The 20,694-nt window shown below is 37.5% G+C and overlaps 1 protein-coding gene across 1 annotated transcript in view; it reads right to left on the bottom strand.

Moving 5' to 3' along the window:
* Positions 1-20,694, bottom strand: part of SND1 (staphylococcal nuclease and tudor domain containing 1) — a 439,872-nt gene that overhangs the window by 306,576 nt on the left and 112,602 nt on the right. Inside the window, exon 10 of the mRNA XM_027840174.1 lies at positions 15,511-15,600. Within this exon, the coding sequence (XP_027695975.1) occupies positions 15,511-15,600 (90 nt within the window). The remainder of the gene's footprint in view (positions 1-15,510; positions 15,601-20,694) is intronic.

The following is a 20,694-nucleotide window of genomic DNA, read 5'->3' as shown; positions in this document are numbered from 1 at the left end:
TTTTTATGTCTGTCTTGACTCTTGTATTTGAAAATCAAATTTTCTGTTAAGCTCTGGTCTTTTTATCAGGAAGGTATGGAAGTCCCCTATTTCGCTGAATGTCCATCTCCTCCCCTCTTCATGTTCCACTTGAGTCTTGTATTTGAAAATCAAATTTTCTATTCAGCTCTGGTCTTTTCATCAAGAATGCCTGAAAGTCCTCTATTTCACTGAATGACCATTTTTTCCCCTGCAGGATTGCAGGGGAAACTCAGTTTTGATGGGTAGGTGATTCTTGGTTGTAATCCTATCTCCTTTGCCCTCCGGAATATTATATTCCATGCCCTGAGGTCCCTTAATGTAGAAGCAGCTAAATCTTGTGTTATCCTGATTGTGTTTCCACAATACTTGAATTGTTTCTTTCTGGCTGCTTGTAATATTTTCTCCTTGACCTGGCAACTCTGGAATTTAGCTACAATATTCCTAGGAGTTTTCCTTTGGGGATCTCTTTCAGGCGGTGATCAGTGGATTCTTTCAATTTCTATTTTGCACTCTGGTTCTAAAGTATCAGTACAGTTTTCCTGGATAATTTCGTGAAAGATGATGTCTAGGCTCTTTTTTTGATCATAGCTTTCAGATAGTCCAATAATTTTTAAATTCTCTCTCCTGGATCTATTTTCCAGGTCAGTGGTTTTTCCAATGAGATATTTCACACTGTTTTCTAATTTTTCATTCTTTTGGATTTGTTTTACAGTGTCTTGATTTCTCATAAAGTCACTAGCTTCCAATTGCTCTATTCTAATTTTTAAGGAAGTATTTTCTTCAGTAATCTTTTGGACTTCCTTTTCCATTTGGCCAATTTTGTTTTTTAGGGTATTCTTCTCCTCATTGGCTTTTTGGACCTCTTTTGACATTTGGGTTAGGCTATTTTTTAAGGTATTATTTTCTTCAGTATTTTTTTGGGTCTCCTTTAGCAAGCTGTTGACTTGTTTTTCATGATTTTCTTGTAAGACTCTCAGTTTTTCCTCTACTTCTTTTTTTTTTTTGTAAGGCAATTGAGGTTAAGTGACTTGCCCAAAATCACACAGCTAGTAAGTGTCAAGTGTCTGAGGCCGGATTTGAACTCAGATCCTCCTGACTTCAGGGCCGGTGCTCTATCCACTGCACCACCTAGCTGCCCCTTTCCTCTATTTCTCTTATTTGCTTCTCAAAATCCCTTTAGGGATTTTGGCCTGGGACTGATTCATATTTTTCTTGGAGGTTTTGGATGTAGGAGCTTTGGCTTCATTGTCTTTTTCTGGTTGTATATTTTGATCTTCTTTGTCACCAAAGTAAGATAATACAATCTGACTCTTTTTGCACTGCTTACTCATGATCCCGCCCAATTACTTGAGTTTTAAACTCTTTGTTAAGGTAAAAGTCAGTTTCCAATGTGGAGAATGTACTGTCCCAAGCTTTGGGGGTTTGTACAGCTGTTTTCAGGGATACTTCTAGGGACCTGAAAGTTTTCATCTCTTCCAAGGTGGTATGATAAGGGGCAAGGTGTTTTCTCTCCACAGCCACAAGAAGCTTCACCACACCAGCATTCCTCCTCGCCCCAGGACTGCCCCTCAGAACTGTGACCCAGATCCAAGCACGGGTAAAACAAGAGATTCCTGCCTCAGCACTGGCAAAGAGATCCTTGTAATCCCTCTCTGATCAGCCACTTGATTCCCCTTCAGTCTGTGGGCCAGAAGCTCAGGAAACAGCTGCAGCCCCCAGGGGTGGCTGAGACCTAGCTCCTTCTCTCACCACAATCACAGACTTTTCCCACTGACCTTCCAAGTTGTCTTTGTTGTTCAGAGGTTGAGAAGTCTGGAAACCGCCACAGCTGGCCGCGATTCAGTCCTCTGAGGCCTGCTCCAGGGTCTCTGCGGCCTGCGTGCCCACACCGAACCGCGCTCCTCTCCCCGCCCAGCGCCATATACCTTTCCAATCAACCATCCAGGCTGTCTTTGGCTGGAAATTTGTTTCACTCTGTCTTTTTGTGGGTTCTGCTGCTTTAGAATTTGTTTAGAGCCATTTTTATAGGTATTTGGAGGGGTTTGGAAAAATAGATTATTGCCAGATTGTAAAAAGCTTTAAATGCTGCACAAGAAGTTTGTATCTGATACTAGAAGCAATAATGAGCCATCAAAGCAATCTGCACAGGGCACCGATATGGTCAGATCTGTATTTTAAGAAGATGACATTGGCAACTGTGGGACTATGTCTTCATATGAAAGAAACAGCATCAAAGCAGATCCTTTAAAAAAAACCAAAGATTAAAAAAGTACTTGGGAATTCCTCAGGAGGAAGATCAAAGTCCTTTCAGTTTATGTGAGGACCAGTTCATGGACTCACATGATTAAGAAAACATTCATGTTTCTTACTCGATATTGGGGAGATCAACATACCCAAGCTTCTGAACTGCTGCATGGCAAACCAGGCCAAAAAGTGAAGTTCTAAACAGGATTAGTCATTGACTCTATTAGCTAGAGGGTCAGTTGGAAGCGCTTCCATTCCCTTATGATACAGATGAAGAAACAGAACCAGAAGCTTAAGAGTTACTTGTCAAAGGTTATGCATATAATTAATGGCCACACTAAGACTAGAACTCAGTCTCCCATCTCTCAATCCAATCTGATTTCCAGTAAACCATGCTATCTGATAACAATACTTCAAAAGATCCAGAAGAGCATACTCCCTTCTTGTAGGTTACAGATCCTTACAAAGCTGATGCAGACAGCATTTTAGCTTTTATGGAGAGAAAAATTAATCACCACATTGACATATTATACTGAGGATCTCCCTAAACCAATACAAACAACAGAGAATCTATCAGTACTTAAGGCACTTGCCACTTGGGAGGCTCTCCTAATTTTGTGGTCAGGTAGCACAGCCTTAGAGAAGTCAGTTACCCTTCACAGCCCAATGGGAAATTAACTAGGCATTTAGTTGAGGTTAACCTCAAGCCTCCAAAAATTAGTGCAGTGCCTATCACATAGCAGGTGCTTAATAAATGCTAAATGATTGACTGATAATAGTAACAACAACAAGAATAAAAGCAACTCACATTTTCTTGAACTTTAGAGTCAATTTTTAAAAAGTTCTCCTCACTACAACTGTGTATTATTATTCCCATTTTACAGGTGCGAAAATCAAGGTTCAGTGGATTTAAATGACTTCAAGACTAAGGGAAAGGCTAGAGACAAGCCTAAAAATTCCATGTTGCTTCCCTCTGAGAGAAGGCATTCACACCAACAATGCATTTTAGGCTATGCCTATTTTGTCATGAAGATATGTGAAACCCATGACTATGCTTAATTCAAAGGCAGTACAGCCTCTTCTTTCCTACTAGACAGTCACAGATGTGCATCAGAAATAGCTATTTGGATTTCCATCCCGAGCAAGTTGAACAGGCTCTGCTTTTCTGTCCTACCTAGATAGCTTCCCAAAGTAGATATCTGTTTCTTCCCAACTGCTATACTACTATATAACCCTCTTATAGTACCATGGACATAGCATATTTCCCATGAATGCATAGGATGGTAATATATCAAATGAATTTGACATGTAAGGAAAATGAATATGAAAAGAAAGTGTACACTGGTAACTTGTATTCTGTCATGGCTATGGAGATTTCCTTCTCAAAGCATTATAGGTTCATTTTTGCTCCTCGACATCTGAGGCGAAGAAAAACTGTCAGAAGCATAGCTGTCACAATTGGCAATTCAGCATAATATGGTCAAATAATTAGTGCCCGTGACAATTCTGTGATGAATATAAAGCTATTCTGACAGTATCTATATCTCTCAATATATCTATGTATATCCCAATATTGGTATCTGCAGTCCTGACTTCCTTACCATTGTATTGTTTTCCATCATCTATGATACTTCATAGATGGGGTGGGGAAGGGGGGGAGGAGGAAGATATTAAATTCTTCTCATCTTGAAGTGTTATTCAAATTTTATTTATGTTTCAACCTGTTTATATCTTATCATCACAATGAGACTATAAGTTCCTTGAGGGCAGGGGCCACATTTAAATGTGCATTCTGATCACTTACAATGCCTTATACCATATCCTCAAGAAATATATGTAGAGAAGCTATTCTATTGCAACATATGAATGTGAACAAGCCAAAATACCAAGTAATTAGGTATGGGTACATAAAACTGCATAAGAGAATATTCTCACCTGCTTTACACTCCATATGATAAACTAGTTATTGTATTTCATAGAAGAATCAAACATTTGATATCAGTGGTCAGAGAAGAATATTGCTGCACATAATTGTACAAGGCTAAGTTGTACATGGAGAATTAGTGAAGGATGAACAACTGGAAGGCAGGCAGAGGCTAATTACTCTTAATTATTCTTAATTCATCAATCTTGAGTGAAATAATCACTGTCTCATCAAGAGCACCTACCAGGAAAGATTTCTCTCAGGACCTGTTATATTACATTGTGCCATCAATTTTCATGGCATGGAAAAATGACAAGAGCTGCCTCAGGCCTCTATGAATAACGTGGACATCACTAAAGGGAAACCTCCCAAGAAAGGGAGTCTAAAATGCATGTCAGCATTATATTTGGAAAGGGATAACTGCAGTGAAAGGATAAGCACCTAAAAGTATAGCTCACAGTCACTCTGGAATATCTATCTCCAAGAATCACAGAATGTCTGAGTTGGAAGGGACCTCAAACAACTATCTAGTTAAATCCATAGACAAAAACCATCATCACTATAACATGCCTGACAAATGTTTATTAAGTCTATGCTTTCAGACGTCCAAAGAGAGAGGAAGCCATCACCTCTCAAAACAACCCATTCTGTTTTAGACAGCTCTGTTAGGAAGCTTTTCATTACAAAAAGCCCAACCAGGCCTCTGCAACTTCTACCAGTAGTTCCTGGTTCTGATCTCTGGGTCTACCCTAAACTAATCCCTCCTCAAAATATCAGCCCTTAAAATATTTGAAACCCCCAGGTTTTTCCAGGACAGATGCTATCTAACCACATATACTTCATCTTATACTTGTGAATTGCTTTTTTGTATGCAAGACTTTACATTTATCACTTTTGATTAGATTCAGACAAATGACATAGCCTTACTGTTTGCAGACTCTGTCCTCTTCTTTTTTAAAAATAGGGGCTTTTCCCCTCCTCCAGTTTTAAGGTTGGTGCCATTCCTGTTTTCTATGACCTTTCTAATTTCCAGTATCATTGACAGTGGCTCAAGGATCATATGTGAGGACAAAAGGACACAGCTCCTCTGAGTCAGGCAACTTGAATTCATCAAGGGTAGCTCTCTAATTACCTCCTTACCTATCTATCTTGGTTATAAATATTTTGTTAGTCATGTTTGTTCTATCTCTTCAAGTGAAAATCCCATTCTTCTTTGCAGGGAAAATAGAAACAAAGTTAAGACTGAGCAGCTCTCCCTTCTGTTTCTAATCATCATCATCCCATCAGGCCCAAGCAAAGTTCCTATCCCTTCTTTAATCCTCCTTTCTCTAGTCCTTTGCTTCCTTCATACCTGCCTAAGCTTATCATACTTATCACATTTTTGCAAAACCATGCCATGCTCTTACACTCATCTTCTATTCCCTAGCTTTGCTTCTCTCTTCCATACATCTCTTTTTTTAAATTTTTTTAAAATTCAAGTTGGTTGTTGAGTTCCCTATGCGTCCAAATACATCTCTTCAAACAAATCTCATTTCTCGTGCTCAAAGGAATTTTATCCCTTTGTGTCTTCAGATTTCATTCTTTAGCATCTCTCATCCATTCTGGTTTACTCTTAAGCATTTTAGTCTCTGGGACTCTATGTAAAACTTACCTTGACAAAAAAGAAACTACTATCACACAAGGTCAAACTTTACAAAAGGGAGTATTTAACAAGACAAGTAAGGTCCCCAACTCACAGAGAGATAGATATAACCCCATCTCATAAACACTCAGACTTATTGTAAAGAGAATTTATGAGAATGAATCCATGAATATGAGAGATAAAGAGAAGTCAAACTAAAGATGGAATATGGAGGAAACTGGTATATGAAGAATACTAAAGTTTTTTTACATTACCATTCTAAAAAATTTTAAAGAGATGATGCATATTTCTATACTGAATAAACTTCATATTGATAACTTTCAGTTGAAAAGGAGATACTGGTATTTAGTGTTTCACTATTAAATCTATACTATTTTAAGTCTATACCATAGTAATAGTGTAGATTTAATAGGGATTATACCAGATCTTCCCATTTCCTGAGTAAGGGATTTCTCTCCTAGGTAGCTTCAAAATTGCTTCACTCCTTTCCACCAATGGTATTTTTTGTTTCTTTAGAATAATATTTTGGAAACATGTAAAAATCTGCTCAGAACAGCACCAGGAATAATTCATCTGACCAAAGGTGCCAGTCTCAGATACAGATAAATAGATAAAAGAATGTACATTTCCAGCAAAAGCAAATTCTCAAGCACAAGATCAAATTCCTTGTGTACTCAATATAATCCCAAATATGAAGGTGCAGCACTAGAATAATAGCTCTATTACCTAGACAGAAAAAGTTGAGAGAACTATGGTCCCAGAATGGCCATATGAAAGGCATAAATTTTATTCTCACAACCAAACCACCCCAACCCTAACACCCTCCCCAGTTAGGGCATAATGAAAAGGAAAATCAATTATTAACCTAAACCTCATGAAACACAAGAATAAGCAAAGAGAAACAATAAGGTCCCAACGAATGTTAAGCACACTGAACAGGAATGTAATTTACTGACTTAGAATAGGGTAATAATTCCCATAATAAATTTATAAGAGAAGTTTATCTTGTCAAATTATTCTCATGGGAGTCCAAGAAAATGACTGGTAAATATATAAACAGTATTTGTACTGGATGGACCTTACTTGAGAAAACATTTACTAAAAACAAATTTTTTTAAAAAACTAGATTCAAAAGGTTAAAATTTCCTAATAAATCGGGCATTATTTCATGAGTTTGCTACTGTTCCTAGTGTTAGAAGATGACAGTTGGATCTAACATTTTCTTGGCAAGTGACATATTAGGTGGACAACTAACTTAACTTCTATGGGCCTCAGTTTCTTCATCTGTAAAATAGATATTAATACTATACACCAAAGAGATATTGAAGGAAAGCATTTTGCAATCCTCTATAAATGTGAATTATTATTCCTTTCTAGAAACATACAAGGAAGATATTTTGTATCCTAACCCCTAGGCTACAAAAAATTATATTCTCTCTAAACTAAGAGGTATAGAAAGTTAAAAGATTTGCAAGTCAGCACATTTTATAGGGATTGTGGTACAAAAGGGTTATTTTTACTGTAGGGGGAAAAAAAGCAAGTCTTTTTCCCTACCCCCAAACACAGCTGAACTGATTCAGCACAAATCTCCCCCAAAAATAAAATCCAAACTTGGCAGAGAAAGAGCATGGAAAGTTCCAGCTCCAAGGACAATGTTGCAGAAATGTAGGTGGAAAGATAAGTGGAAGACACACAGAACAAGATGACCACATATCACATTACAGTCTTGTAATTTTTCACCAGGAAACTAAGCTGAGGAAGATGCAAGGAAGAGTCAAACCCTACCGTACACAAAAAAGAAGTGATATTGCAGGTCCAAATACCAAAGAATGGGCGGGGCTCCCATGACTCCATCAGATTCCCTTCTCTTTTAAACTCTAAAACAGGGGTATGATATAATAGCACCTACCTTGCAGGGTCCTCCTGAGGATCAAATGAGATAATAATATTAAAGCACTCAGCACAGTGCTAGGCACATAGCAGGTGCTTAAGAAATGCTTATTCCCTTCTCCTTTCCCTGTTCACAGGAAAACAAGCAGACTAGGTAGTGTTTTAGGAAAAGAATACCTGGAATGGTGGTTTTGCTCAACTCAAGACACTCATTTCTCTGCACCAAATCTGTATTTCCCCAAAATACAAAAATGTATCCAATTTAAGACCCTTTAGGCTTCAAGCATAGAAGCCTTTTTCTCTACAAGGGGAGTATAAAAATAAGAACTCATTCAGCAATGGAAATTTGGGAAGTAGGAGCCGGAGTCAAATACTTTATTGAGCAAACTTGTTTCCAATTATGGAAGAAAACCTAGGTAGCAGTAACAGATTCCACAAATAGTTTCTCCCATTACCTTCACCAGATTATGAAGCTAATGAGTCCACGCTCAAAAGCGTTTATCCCCAAATGCGGAATCTCAACAGGGGAAACTACTTCTAGATTGATCCTATCTTCCAAAGCTATAGTAACATATTTTCCAATTAAGAAAGTTACCAGTAACAGGAGCCTAGGTACCATGTACCAAGATAATAGAGGTTAGAAACATGGCCTCTAAAAGACTTACTCAGAACTCTGAAATGCAACAGAAGCTCAGGCAACCACAGCAATAAAATATCTAAGAGAGACACAGGTACCTTGAGATACCTAGCCACTCAAAATATTCCAGAATTTGGTGAGTTGCTTTATTCATTTATGAAAGAAATTTATAGTCAAGATTGATTCTGTCAGCACACACTGACTGAGAAGACAAGGAAAAGGAGCCTCACAGAAATCTGTCAACTGAAATAATAATGTATTCACAACCTCTGGGGCCTGTTTTGATCACTAATGTAAAACGCTTTTCCATTTACAATCATCCTAACTCAATCAATTAAATCTGAAATGAAAAGTAGAGATGACAAGGGAAAGTGTTTTTTTAACCTGAATACATCAAAGATAGTTAAGAACTACTAAAACCCTCTGACCACCAGGGAACTTGGTACTTAACATCTCAAGGGAAGGGTTGAAAAAGAGATAATTGGGAGCTGCAGTCTCAGGAAAGAACCAGGAAAGAGAGAAAGGCAGAGATGGAAATGGAGGTATTTCCCTCAACAAAAAAGTAATGTACCCTTTTCACTCTTATTGACTGAGCAAAAATTTTACTCTCACCAATGGCTCTCTTGGACTATTTCAAGACATAAAACTTATCTTTTCAATTCAATAAATATTTATTAAGCATCTATTATGTGTAGCTACTACTGAGAGATGCTATAAAAGACCTAACTATGTCAGAAAATCCTGATTATTAACAAAGTAAGGGATAAAATAGGGGAGATGCATGCCTACCAAGTTCACAGATTTCTGCCATAAAATTCATTAAAAGGGGGGGGGGGGGAGTGAGACAGACAGAAAGACAGCAAGCAAGAAAGAAACTCCTGTTTATGGTTAAAAATGTGCTAATTGCAAGCTTTCTAAATGGTATTGCAGTGCCTTCTAAAGGAGATCTGCAAATGCTCAAGGGTTCACCTTATCCATCCAAAGGCGAAAATTAAAATGAATAGAGAATAATTATTGCCCAGCTAGTTGGATAACCCATAGAGCTCATCTGTATCTGTGTGTGTGTGTGTGTGTGTGTAGGTATGTGTGTGTGCACAGATGTGCACATATGCTCAAGCTTGCTCTAGAAAGCATGCTGAATAGACTATATATGGTGGATGAGCTGGGCTCAAAATTGGATGGGGAGAGAGCAGACTGTTCTACATTTTAAAAAATCGTTCAGCACTTACAAGTAGAAATCTAATTGGGTAATTGTAATAAGATCTATCTTCCCTTTATCTCTAGGTATCTCCTTAAATTTTCCTGCCAATTTAGCTTTTTTCTGCCCCTGATTCTGCACACCATCCACAGAAAAGTAATCAGATTGCACAGAATTACTAATATCCTTTAAAATCTCCCAGAGGTATTTGAATTAAAAAAAAAAAGATGCTTATTAAGCCATATGGAATTCAAAAGGTGTTATGGGGGAATATTAGGCAGGGAAATACATTGAAAAAAATTCTGTCAGCTCATGGGGATGCTATATTTGAGGAGCTGAGAGGCAGGTGGTGGTGGTGCAGTAGATAGAACAGGCTGGAATAAGGAAGACCTGAGTTAAAATCCAGCTTCAGATACTTACTAGCTCTCTGACTCTGGGAAAATCACTTAATCTTCATTTCCTCAACTGTAAAATAGGAATGATAATTAGCACCTATTTCTCAGGATTGTTGTGAAGCTCAAATTAGATAATATTTGTAAAAAGTATTTAGTACAGTGCCTGGCACACAATAAGATGCTATAGAAATGCTTATTCCTTTGCCTATACCCCTAAAGCAACCATGCAGTAAGAATTGGAATTCTGCCCCCAAAATCAGCACTATCAGATTGACCTTTTTGGATTTTTTTTGAAGTTTCTTTCATTTCTTCCCTGCTGAATTCAGATTCTTTCACCCCTCCACCCCTACAATGACGCCACAGTAATGGACTTGTTTCACTGGTGGAAGACCATAACGGTTATGACCATTTCTATGCATAGGTTTATTATGTTTCTTTGTTTTTTATGTCACAGAACTACCAGCATAAATGTGCTTTTGTCACTCTATTTCATACACTTGGACAAAGGCTTAGAAAACCCTACTGAAGACTATAGCTCCTAATATTTAGCAGCTTCCTTTAGCATTAAGCAGAATGATCTAGATGCAAGACTCCTGTGGCCGCCAAAATGACTAATATTTTCTGCTTTAACTAAATAACAAGAACAACTACTACACTATTTTTAAAATTATTGCAAACCTAATGATTTTTATTAAGGACACTTGCCTAAAAAGGGCACCAACAAGAAAAAAGTAAAGGTCATCCTTGTTATTTTTTTTTTTCATTCATTTAGCACAATAAGAATGGGTAGTTCCAAAGGGGAAATGTGTAGATGAGCTCTGAACCAAGGATATACATTATCAGTCAAAGCCACCAGTGAAAGGAGCAGATGGTAAACCAGGGGGTGGTGAGCATACTCCACCCCATAAAGCAGTACAGCAACATGGGCAGCTTTTGAAGCAACTCCAAGACAAACACACAGGCCCAGACACACACACACACACACACACACACACACACACACACACACACACATTGTGTATGTACATACTTACTTACACACATGCTCATTTTGTAGGAACTGAAGCGCTATTGTCCTAACTGGCCACTATCGAAATACCTGGGCAATGGAAGAGTAAGTTGTTCTATCAAGTTAGTAGAAGATAATAGAAACAAAACAAATGACTCCAGAGCTACTATCACAGTGGTGACTATAAACTTGTAGATGTGATACCATAGACAAATCATTTTTTTCTCCCCAAAATGGAATGGATTGTTGTAAGATAATGAATTTCCTGTTGTTAGAAAAATCAATCAGAGGCCAGATAAGGACCTATCAAGAATACTACAGAGAAAATTCCTAAACGGGAGACAAGATGATGCTATAAATACTTTTTAAATTTTTATGAAGAGTGAATTTATCTCCAGGTAAGCCACAATGCCTTCTTCATCCCTCTCAAGGCTGCACTCTGACCTTCCCCTGCTCTTGACCTCAGCTCTTCATCCTGAAGCCTCACTCCAACCCTGGAATTCATACATTGCAAGTACTCATTCCTTGCTACTTCAGCCTCTCCCTCAGGAAGAAGGGCACCCAGGCCAGCCTGGCCTCATAACTCTCCAGGCTTCCTATACCAAGATCTAAGAGGGTATCCTCTCTTTTCAGTTAACAAGCAGCTAAGTGACCTTGATCCCATTTCTATATAAGTGAGAAACTCCTTTAACTGGACATACTCTGGTAGTTAAGTTTTGCTTTAATTACTTCTTTTAAACTTTTATAATTTGTCCTAATTCATTACTGCTAATCAAAAAATTAATAAAGATTCTCTCTCCTTACCTCTTAGTCACCATATACAATGTAGAACAGTTGCAGATGTACTAAAGTGACCACTAGAAAGGTACAATGCTCTATTCACCACTCCTCCCCACTGGAGGTATACATGGTCCTCAAGAAAACAAGGGTATTTATTGTCACAACTGATATTTCTAGAAAGCATAGTCACTATCTGATTTTAACTGGAAAGTAAAGGATAGCAGGACAAGCATCTTGAAACTGGGATGTTCCAGCCCAGCAGAGTTGAACTACATCATGCTCCCCACCCAAAGTGGTTAAGCATTCATCACTTGTAAAATGTTACTTTCAGGGATAGCATTGGAGCTTAACACAAGTAAACTCCAATACACAGGCAACTGTAGCTTTACACCCCAACAGAAAAAGGGATTCCCCAAGAAAGACCACCATTATAGTCATATGAAGTCATTCAAAATCCAAGGACTAAAGATTTCCCAGAATTATAGGTACAGGTACAATATGCCCAAACAGTGTTGATTTAATTAAGAATAAACAGGTATCTGGTCAAGGGCTAGGACAGGTTTCCAGAAGCACTGGAAGCACAGTAGCCTTCTAGCCCACGTATGCAGGGTCTAAACTAAATCAAGACATTTCTAAAAGAAAATAAGGAGGAGGCCTAAAGACAACTAATGCAAATTGCTACTCATTTCTATTCCATTTTGGTTTGATTCTGATGAAAAGCTATGTTTGTCTGAGCACTATTTTTGCTGTAGACAGATACTTGTGATCTAGCTCATTTGATCTCATATTAATCTTATGAGATGCACTACGAGAAAGGAAGAGTAGAGAAAAGACATTAAGTTTTAAAATCAAGGTATCTGGGGCAGCCAGGTGGTGCAGTGGATAGAGCACTGGCCCTGAAGTCAGGAGGACCTGAGTTCAAATCTGGCCTCAGACCAAACACTTGACACTTACTAGCTGTGTGACCCTGGGCAAGTCACTTAACCCCAACTGCCTAAAAAAAAAACCCCAAAAATCAAAACATAAAATCAAGGTATTGACGAGATGTTTAGTAGTAGATAAGATAGCCAGGATAGCAGAGAGAGTTGGGAGCTGGTATCTTTCCAAGCTTCATAAAATTTAACATAAGAACCAATTACAGTCACTCAAGAACATGACTTTATCATATCTAGATATCTTTTTTGCTGGCTGTACCATAAGATTCAGCAAAATTCATCCACAATACAAAACACACACACACACACACACACACACACACACACACACACACACACACACACACACACACACACACACACACACACCCATTCTACAACCCACCTCTTCAGGCCATTATCACAATATATATCCTGCACATAAATGAAAAATAAATTTAAGGGAACAAGTGACATGCCAATCTATATAGAAGCCATGTGTGATAATAAATGAAACAGTGGAATAGAGGGAAAACTGGTCTAAGATGACTAAACTTTAAAGAACAATCCATAATTAATCAATAGGAAGAAAAAAAAGCAGATTCAGGAATGATACAAAAAGAGGGTAGAGATAAGAGGAAGTGACAAGAGTCATAGGAAACTGGAAAAGTCATCCAATTCATTCCCAGTAAACGTAAGTCATACAAAGCATATGTTTAATTTATCCACTGAAGACTTCTGAAATGTTATATCTTTTCTTGGCAATGTAGTTTGATTTTTATTGATCCTTATATCAGAATCAGAAAATTCTGTATGGCCAACCCTAGTGATTATTAATATAATTTATTGTCTTTTTGATTGTCAATTAACTTGAGAGGTAGCATGATATAATCATGGTCACAAGGTGAAAGATAGGAATTTGATTCCTACCTCTTATGCTTACTAGCTATATAACTTTAAGTCACTTAACCTCAGTTACTTCAAATTAAAAATACAGGGGAGGGGGAGGGAAAATACAATCTTTACCAACCTAAAAAGGCTGTCTTAAAGAAAGTGCTCTCTATAAGCTATAAAGTACAGAAAATGTGATAATTTTTTTTAAGGCAATAGGGGTTAAGTGACTTGCCCAGGGTCACACACCTAGGAAGTGTCAAGTGTTTGGTCTGAGGCTGGATTTGAACTCAGTCCTCCTGACTTCAGGGCCAGTGCTCTATCCACTGCACCACCTAGCTGCTCCCAGAAAATGTGATATTAACTTGGTTATCTTATTAACACGGGTTCTGAAGACTCAAAGACATACCCTTACGAAGTTCTAGATAATAAGCAATTGAGCTGAGGTGGATCCTAGCATCCCACAGGCTGTGTTTTCCTTCCTCATCAATACCCTTCTCCTCCAAGGTTAATGCTAAAGACAAATTCTGTTTTTATTAATGTTTTAACTTGCATTATGCACGTAATATAAAGTATTAGCTGAAACCAACCCCCAAATAGGATTTATCAATATTGTTTTCTAATTAATGTGGAGGATTATACTTTTAGGTATTTTGTTTTGAATGTTGTGAGGTATAAATATTGCTTTTTCTTTTATTATCTTTAATGGAAATGTGTAAAAGTTGAAAGAGGAAGAAACTCTTTCTCTAGGGTATTTTTACACGTGTTCAGTTGTGAACTGCAAAGAGCAGTTCACAAAACAAGTTACAATTCATTTAACAGGGAAATCAAGGGTTAAATCAACATGATTTCCCTATAAACACTGACTTCTGTGCAGTCAGATATCTTCCTGGAGACATATCATACAACCACAGCAAAAACTTAGCTACAAATCACAAACTTCCTAGTTAAGAAGATAAATCAAACAATCTTTCTTTAGTTTACCATCATTTACCCTGCAGGTCTATGAGAAAGACACTTTCATTTTTATTAAAGACACAAAAGCTACAAGAGGCAATACGGACCAGTGCAAAGAGTCCTAGATTTCCAATCCCACCTCCATTAATCCTACCTGTGTGATCTTAAGCAAATTGCTTAACTTTCTTAACTCCTTCAGATTCCTCATCTGTAAAAGGAGGGTCTAAAGGTCCCATCTCGCTCCCAACCAATGATCCTATCTATGACTGTTTCGAACACTTAAGATACAAGAGTGAGAAGAAATTTAGGGGTAGGTTCCAGAGGCAAAATAGCAGTCCCACTCAATGACAGATTCAGTAACCATCTGTACAAATATGATGACAATGAGACCACCAACATGCTAACACCAAGAAAACAAAGAAATGCATTGAAGGAAGGAACACAGAACTATTCTGTTGTAAACACAAAGTACTCCACAAGTTCATTAAACCACCAGAGTTAACAGTCTTCTCAATTCAACAACACAAAGTATTCCTCCAACACAGACTGTAGAATTGTTTTAAAGCTCACTGATTTATTTTTTGGGCGGGGGGAAGAGAAGAAGGAATGTCCCCTACTTAGCCTTTTCACAATTCAAGGAGAACTATCTTCTGAAATAAAGCCTTAACCAATTTTTCAGGTGCAGATGCAATAGCCACTGGTCACCAGCAATATCACATATTAAGTTTAAGTGGAAGTGTCTGAGCAAAATGGGTCAGTCAAGGGAAGAGGGTTCCAGGAAGTGTGCAATTACGGCACATGACATTGGGCTTGAACCCTAGTAGGGAACATGGTCTTAGTGTTGCCAATCAGCCTTTGGTCAGGGTCCCATCTAATAGAACACTGTAGTTTGTTCAGGATTCAACCACAGTAGAACAGGTACTGCTTGGCTTTAAAAAACCAATGAAGGAATAAGCCATGGTTGTGACGAAATACCACCAATTTCCATAAATTGAATGCATTTCTTACCTTCTTCCCAATCAGCTTTTTCCGGAGGAACTCTCGAGCCTCAAACATGTAAGGAATGTCATACAGGGGGCGAAGTTTCTTGTTCTTGTCCTAAAATCAGAGCAGGGAGTAACACAAAGGAAAACATATCAGTATGAGTGCAACCTAATTGAAAAACTGCCAAAGCACCAGAACCTGGTAAGTAACACTGAAAACAACACTTAATCTTCTGCTGCTAAATAGCACAAAATGTTGGGAACATACAAAGTACCTTATAACCTTTTTCTAACTCAGCTGACAGAATGGTTACAATATCTTACCAGGGACAAAATCATTTGACACAGAACAGGCTCAAAGAAACACTCACATTTACTTGGAATACTATGTTACAAATAAACAGCAATGAGTCTGAGGGGAATCTTAAGACAAAAAAATAGAATATTTCTTCCTCATCATCTCCCTCAGTTTATTTCTTAGAAAAAAAAATCCCATTTATGTAGAACTTACTGGCATACACCAAATACCCATATTAAAGATTACCTGGGATTCACACACTACTTTCAACTGGTCCACAATCATTTACTGGTCCTACTATCCCCAGAAGTCATTTTCTTATCTCTCCTCTCTTTCATAGCCAAACTCTTAGAAAAAACTTTCACCACTCTGTTCCACAATTTCTTCTTCTGTGGCTCTTTTTTCAACCTCTTGAAAACTGTGGTCCAAGCTCAATACATAACAAACTACTTTCTTTCTCTACAATTACCAACAAACCTATTAATTGCTAAATCCAATGGTTTTTTCCTATCCTTATCCTTTTTGACCTCTCTTGACCACTCCCTTCTTCTTCTCTTACATAATCTTTCTGCTCTCAGTTTTCACTATTACTTTCCCCTAGTTCTTCTGTATGTTCCTTCCCAACTTCCATCACTGCATTAATTTGTGTCCCACCCGTACCGGTGTGTGCCGCTGCCCTCCACCCCAGCCTCCTAAGTCTTTACCCTCAGTCTTCCAAGGTGATCTCTTAAGTGATCTCATCAGTTATCTAGGGCTGAATTATTTTTATGCAGTAGATTCCCAGATCTATATATCCAAATGTAATGGTTTTCTTCATCTCCAATCAACTATCACCAACTCTCTAATGAATATCTCCAACTAGATGCCTCTTAGATATCTCAAACTCAACATGTTCAAACTAGAACTCATTAAATTCTCCCCCTTAAAAAAAAAAAAGACCCTCCTCCAAATGTCCATATTTCTGTTTAGAGTACCACCAACTTTCCAATATAAACTCCCAGGTTCATAAAGTCAAAGTCATCCTCAATCTTCCCTCTCCCTCATACTCCACAACCAATAAATAGCCAATTATTAATGATCCTCAAGATCTCTCATAACTCTCAACTGATCAATCAAGAAATATTTAAGCACCTATTTTATGACAGGTCCTATACTAAGCACTGGGGAAACAAATACAAAAAAAAAATCTTTACTGGAAAGGCTTTTACATGCTAATAAGGGACATAACAAGGATACATCATAAATACAAATGTATTAAAAGTAGTCAAATACAAGGAATTTGGGCCATCAACCTGGCTCAGACCTTATCTGAACTATTGAAAAAGAGTCTTCTACTGTTTCCCTTTTCCAAACCATCCTTCATACAGCTGTCAAAATAACATTACTACAGCAAAAATTTGACAATGAATGCCATTTCCATGGAACCTTAAGTAGTTCTTGCACCTCTAGGACAAAACACAAATTCCTCAACTTGGTATTTAAAGCCTGGTACAATATAGTTCCAGTTTACATTTCCAGGTTTATTTTACATTATTCTCCTATGCACCAGGTAAAGTTGCCACTACAGTCTTTTCAGAACTCAACATTCAATCTCAGACCTCTATGTCTCCTACACTCTGTGCCTGGAATTCACTCCTCAGAATCCCTAGCTTCATTCAAGACTTCAGTTATGGGACATCTCCTAGTGGAAGTCCCTCCTTATTCCTCTAGTCATTAGTGCTCTCTCCCTACTCAAACTATTGCTTACACATTTATCTATATAGGTGATATGACTCCTCAGTAGAAGGTAAGCTCCCTAAGGTCAATGTTTTTCATTTCTTCTTTATATCAGTAGTGCCAAGTATAGTACATCCTATGAACCTATTAGGCAATTAAAGCTTCTAGCATTCAAGTACCTTCATTTAAAGAAATATTCACTATTGATTTTAGATAATTACTTCTGATCATATTGCAGAAATAACTTATTTCCTGTTCTTTTATTTTAAGCATGAATGTTATATCCTTTCTAAAATTTCATAAGTTAATAAGTACAACTAGAGAACCATCACTCTTACAAATAATACCAGGAAAGATTCTGATTATGGAGGCTTCTTATTGATAGGCTATTACAAGGAAATAACATGTAGGTAGGAGCCTTGCTGATTTGTTCAACTAGCCCCAACACTGCATGGTTAAAATGACAGCAGCTTTATTCCAATGCTTTTCTTTGAAGAACTCAGAGATTGTTTTATAAAAGATATGCTATGCTAAGCCAAGAGGAAGAAAATGTTACCACCCCCCTCCCAAAAAAAATCACTGAATCAACCTCAGACTAAGATCCTGAGTACTATAGTTACTTGGCTCCACAAATGTTCCTAACTCAATGCCCAATAAATAATGAAGAGAAATTAAGGTAAATATGTTACATCCTTATGAAAGAAGACACCAGAAAGCTGCTGGAAATATGAAGAAACTGAATACGGGAATCAGTGTGATAAAGCACATTGTCCAGAGATTTAACAGATGGATTCTACATAGCTGTATGGATTCTACATAGCATAGATGAATGGATTCTACATAGCTGGACCTGAGTTTCCCGACTAGTAAAATCAAAGGGGTTTAGCAACATGTCGTGTAAGCGCCCTTCCAGCTCCAACATTCTATACTTGTAAACAGAGGAAATGTTAGATGGCAAAAGCAATGTCTGTATAGCTTTAATGATTTTTTTAAAAAATGTACCACAAGTTATAAATGCTTGCAAAATTCCATATGCCAATACCCAGGTTCCAAGCTCTCTAGTATGGTTTATGATTATACTTAAAAAGGCATTAAGAATCCTCCTTTGGCAGGAGTTGCGAGGTACTGGAAATCATAAGGACTATAAATAAAGAATACAATACTGACTATTAGAATTAGCACTGAAGACTAGAAAGCGACCTATATCTTCAGTTAGCCACAGAAGTTGTACCATATATTGATAAACTGTGTGAATAGACAAATCTAAATGAACACTATTTTGAAACACTGATAGTCACTTTACACATCATTATGATTTCTCCAATCAATTTAAGAATATTTCTTTGCTTTAGTTCAACAATAAGTATCTATCTCAGTTGGAAGTGATCTGAACAGTGAATTTTGTATCGTTCCTATAGCAATTTCACATTCTGTCTTATAATTGAGTTATTTTCTATGGGATTCATACCTGACACTAACCAGATTATAAGCTTCAAGAGATCAGAGATCACATCTTCTCACCAAACTGCCTATGTAAGATACTCTAAATGTGTCAAATTGAACTGTGAGCCTCCAAAACCATGACTGACGTGGACTGACTTCAGACAAAACATTTAAGCCAATGGTTTGAAATATTTTTTTCCAAAAGTAAAACAGTGACAATTTTCTAATTATCTTTAGTCATGGTTTTGTCATTTCCTGTGAAATTATGTCATAATAAGACACTCTGGAACAAACATCATATGAAGAAAGCTAGAAACACTTTATTAGAAACAGCAAATTTCTTCAAGCCAATTATCCATGGTGGGTGGTTGTTTTTTTGTTTTTTTTTTAATCTCACATAGCAAGGAAAAAAGACTACCAGCACAAAAAACAAAGTTTCAGAAATGAAACCTGCAACATTTATTTGCTCTAACACTCTAGACACATTCTGAAGTCCAATAACTAGTGGCAACTGGCAGCTATGACCACCTTGGCTTTATGTTTTAAAAGGCTGAGGCATTCACTCTAGCTAGTTTTTCAAAATCTTGAAACAGAAATATCCCTGAGAAATTCCAAAATAAAACCAGTCCTGCCCAACTACCAAGTACACAAAAAACATTTTAAATGGTTAGCCAATTGTAGGTATAATATAAACTGTGGAAAAAAGGACTTCTGCTGAAGCCTGATTTTAAAAGAATTGTCTAGTTTAGATGACAATTTATATGAAAATCTGTTGTTTTTCTAAAGACAGGAAAATAAATTATGCTTGCTTTTCTGGTGGGTGGATGATACACAAATCAAGATGTGCAAGCAGTCATTGATCACTCTGGAAATGACGCTCTGTGTAGGCCTTGCAATGACTCAGATCAGAAATGGGAAACCTATCTTCAGTCATCTGTCATCTTCTAGGCAATGGAAGGAAAAAAAAAAGCAAAATGACACCATCACCCACGTATCGGCATTTGAAGGCACTAGCTTAGCATTATTACATAGTTATTTTCTATTGGCATTGATATCATGTTTTTCAGACAGTGTTATGGCCTTTATGAATGGAAGCCCCTTCTCTGACTTTGCTCAGGTCTGTCTTTGTCTACCTTGTTCTTAAAGATGTTCAATGGAATAGGTTCCATAAACTTTTGGGGAAATCATTTCCTATTTCTTATGATATCTAATTACTAGGAAGTTTCTTCATTAGCTTACACTTCAATATATTTTAGTAGTTTAAATTTTTCCTCAGGGCCTCCCTCAAAAAAATAGCAAATACCCCTTCTCCTTATGACTCTTTAAAGAATCAGTTTGTCTTCAGAAAATGCAATTCCTTAAGAAACTGAAACCTCATCACTAAGGCTTAGAGCTGGGGAGGGAGACAGAAGTAAAAAGAAGGGAGTCAGAGGGAAGGAGACAGGGGAGGGGGAAGAGAAGACTCAAGGGAAGGGGAAGTATATGGGAAGTATAGGGGAAAAGAAGAAGAGAAGGACAAGGTAAAGAAGGGGGAAAGAAGGAAAAAGGAGAAGGAGAGTACACAAATAACCATAGCAGAAGCAAGAGTGAGGTTAGACTGAAGAGCTGTGATTTTGAACAGTAGATTGCATATCATCCTCAGTTGCCCTGTTACTGATGCTGTTTTTATAAAAGATTTGAGTTTGAATCATGGCAGCCAGGAGACAGAAACAACAGTCTTTTGATACGTTTTGGTCCTTACTTTAGAATTAC

The sequence above is a fragment of the Vombatus ursinus genome, unplaced genomic scaffold, assembly GCF_900497805.2.
Source record: "Vombatus ursinus unplaced genomic scaffold, bare-nosed wombat genome assembly UNPS02014839.1, whole genome shotgun sequence".
Lineage (NCBI taxonomy): Eukaryota > Metazoa > Chordata > Mammalia > Diprotodontia > Vombatidae > Vombatus > Vombatus ursinus.
This window is presented reverse-complemented; position numbering and strand designations above follow the sequence as displayed.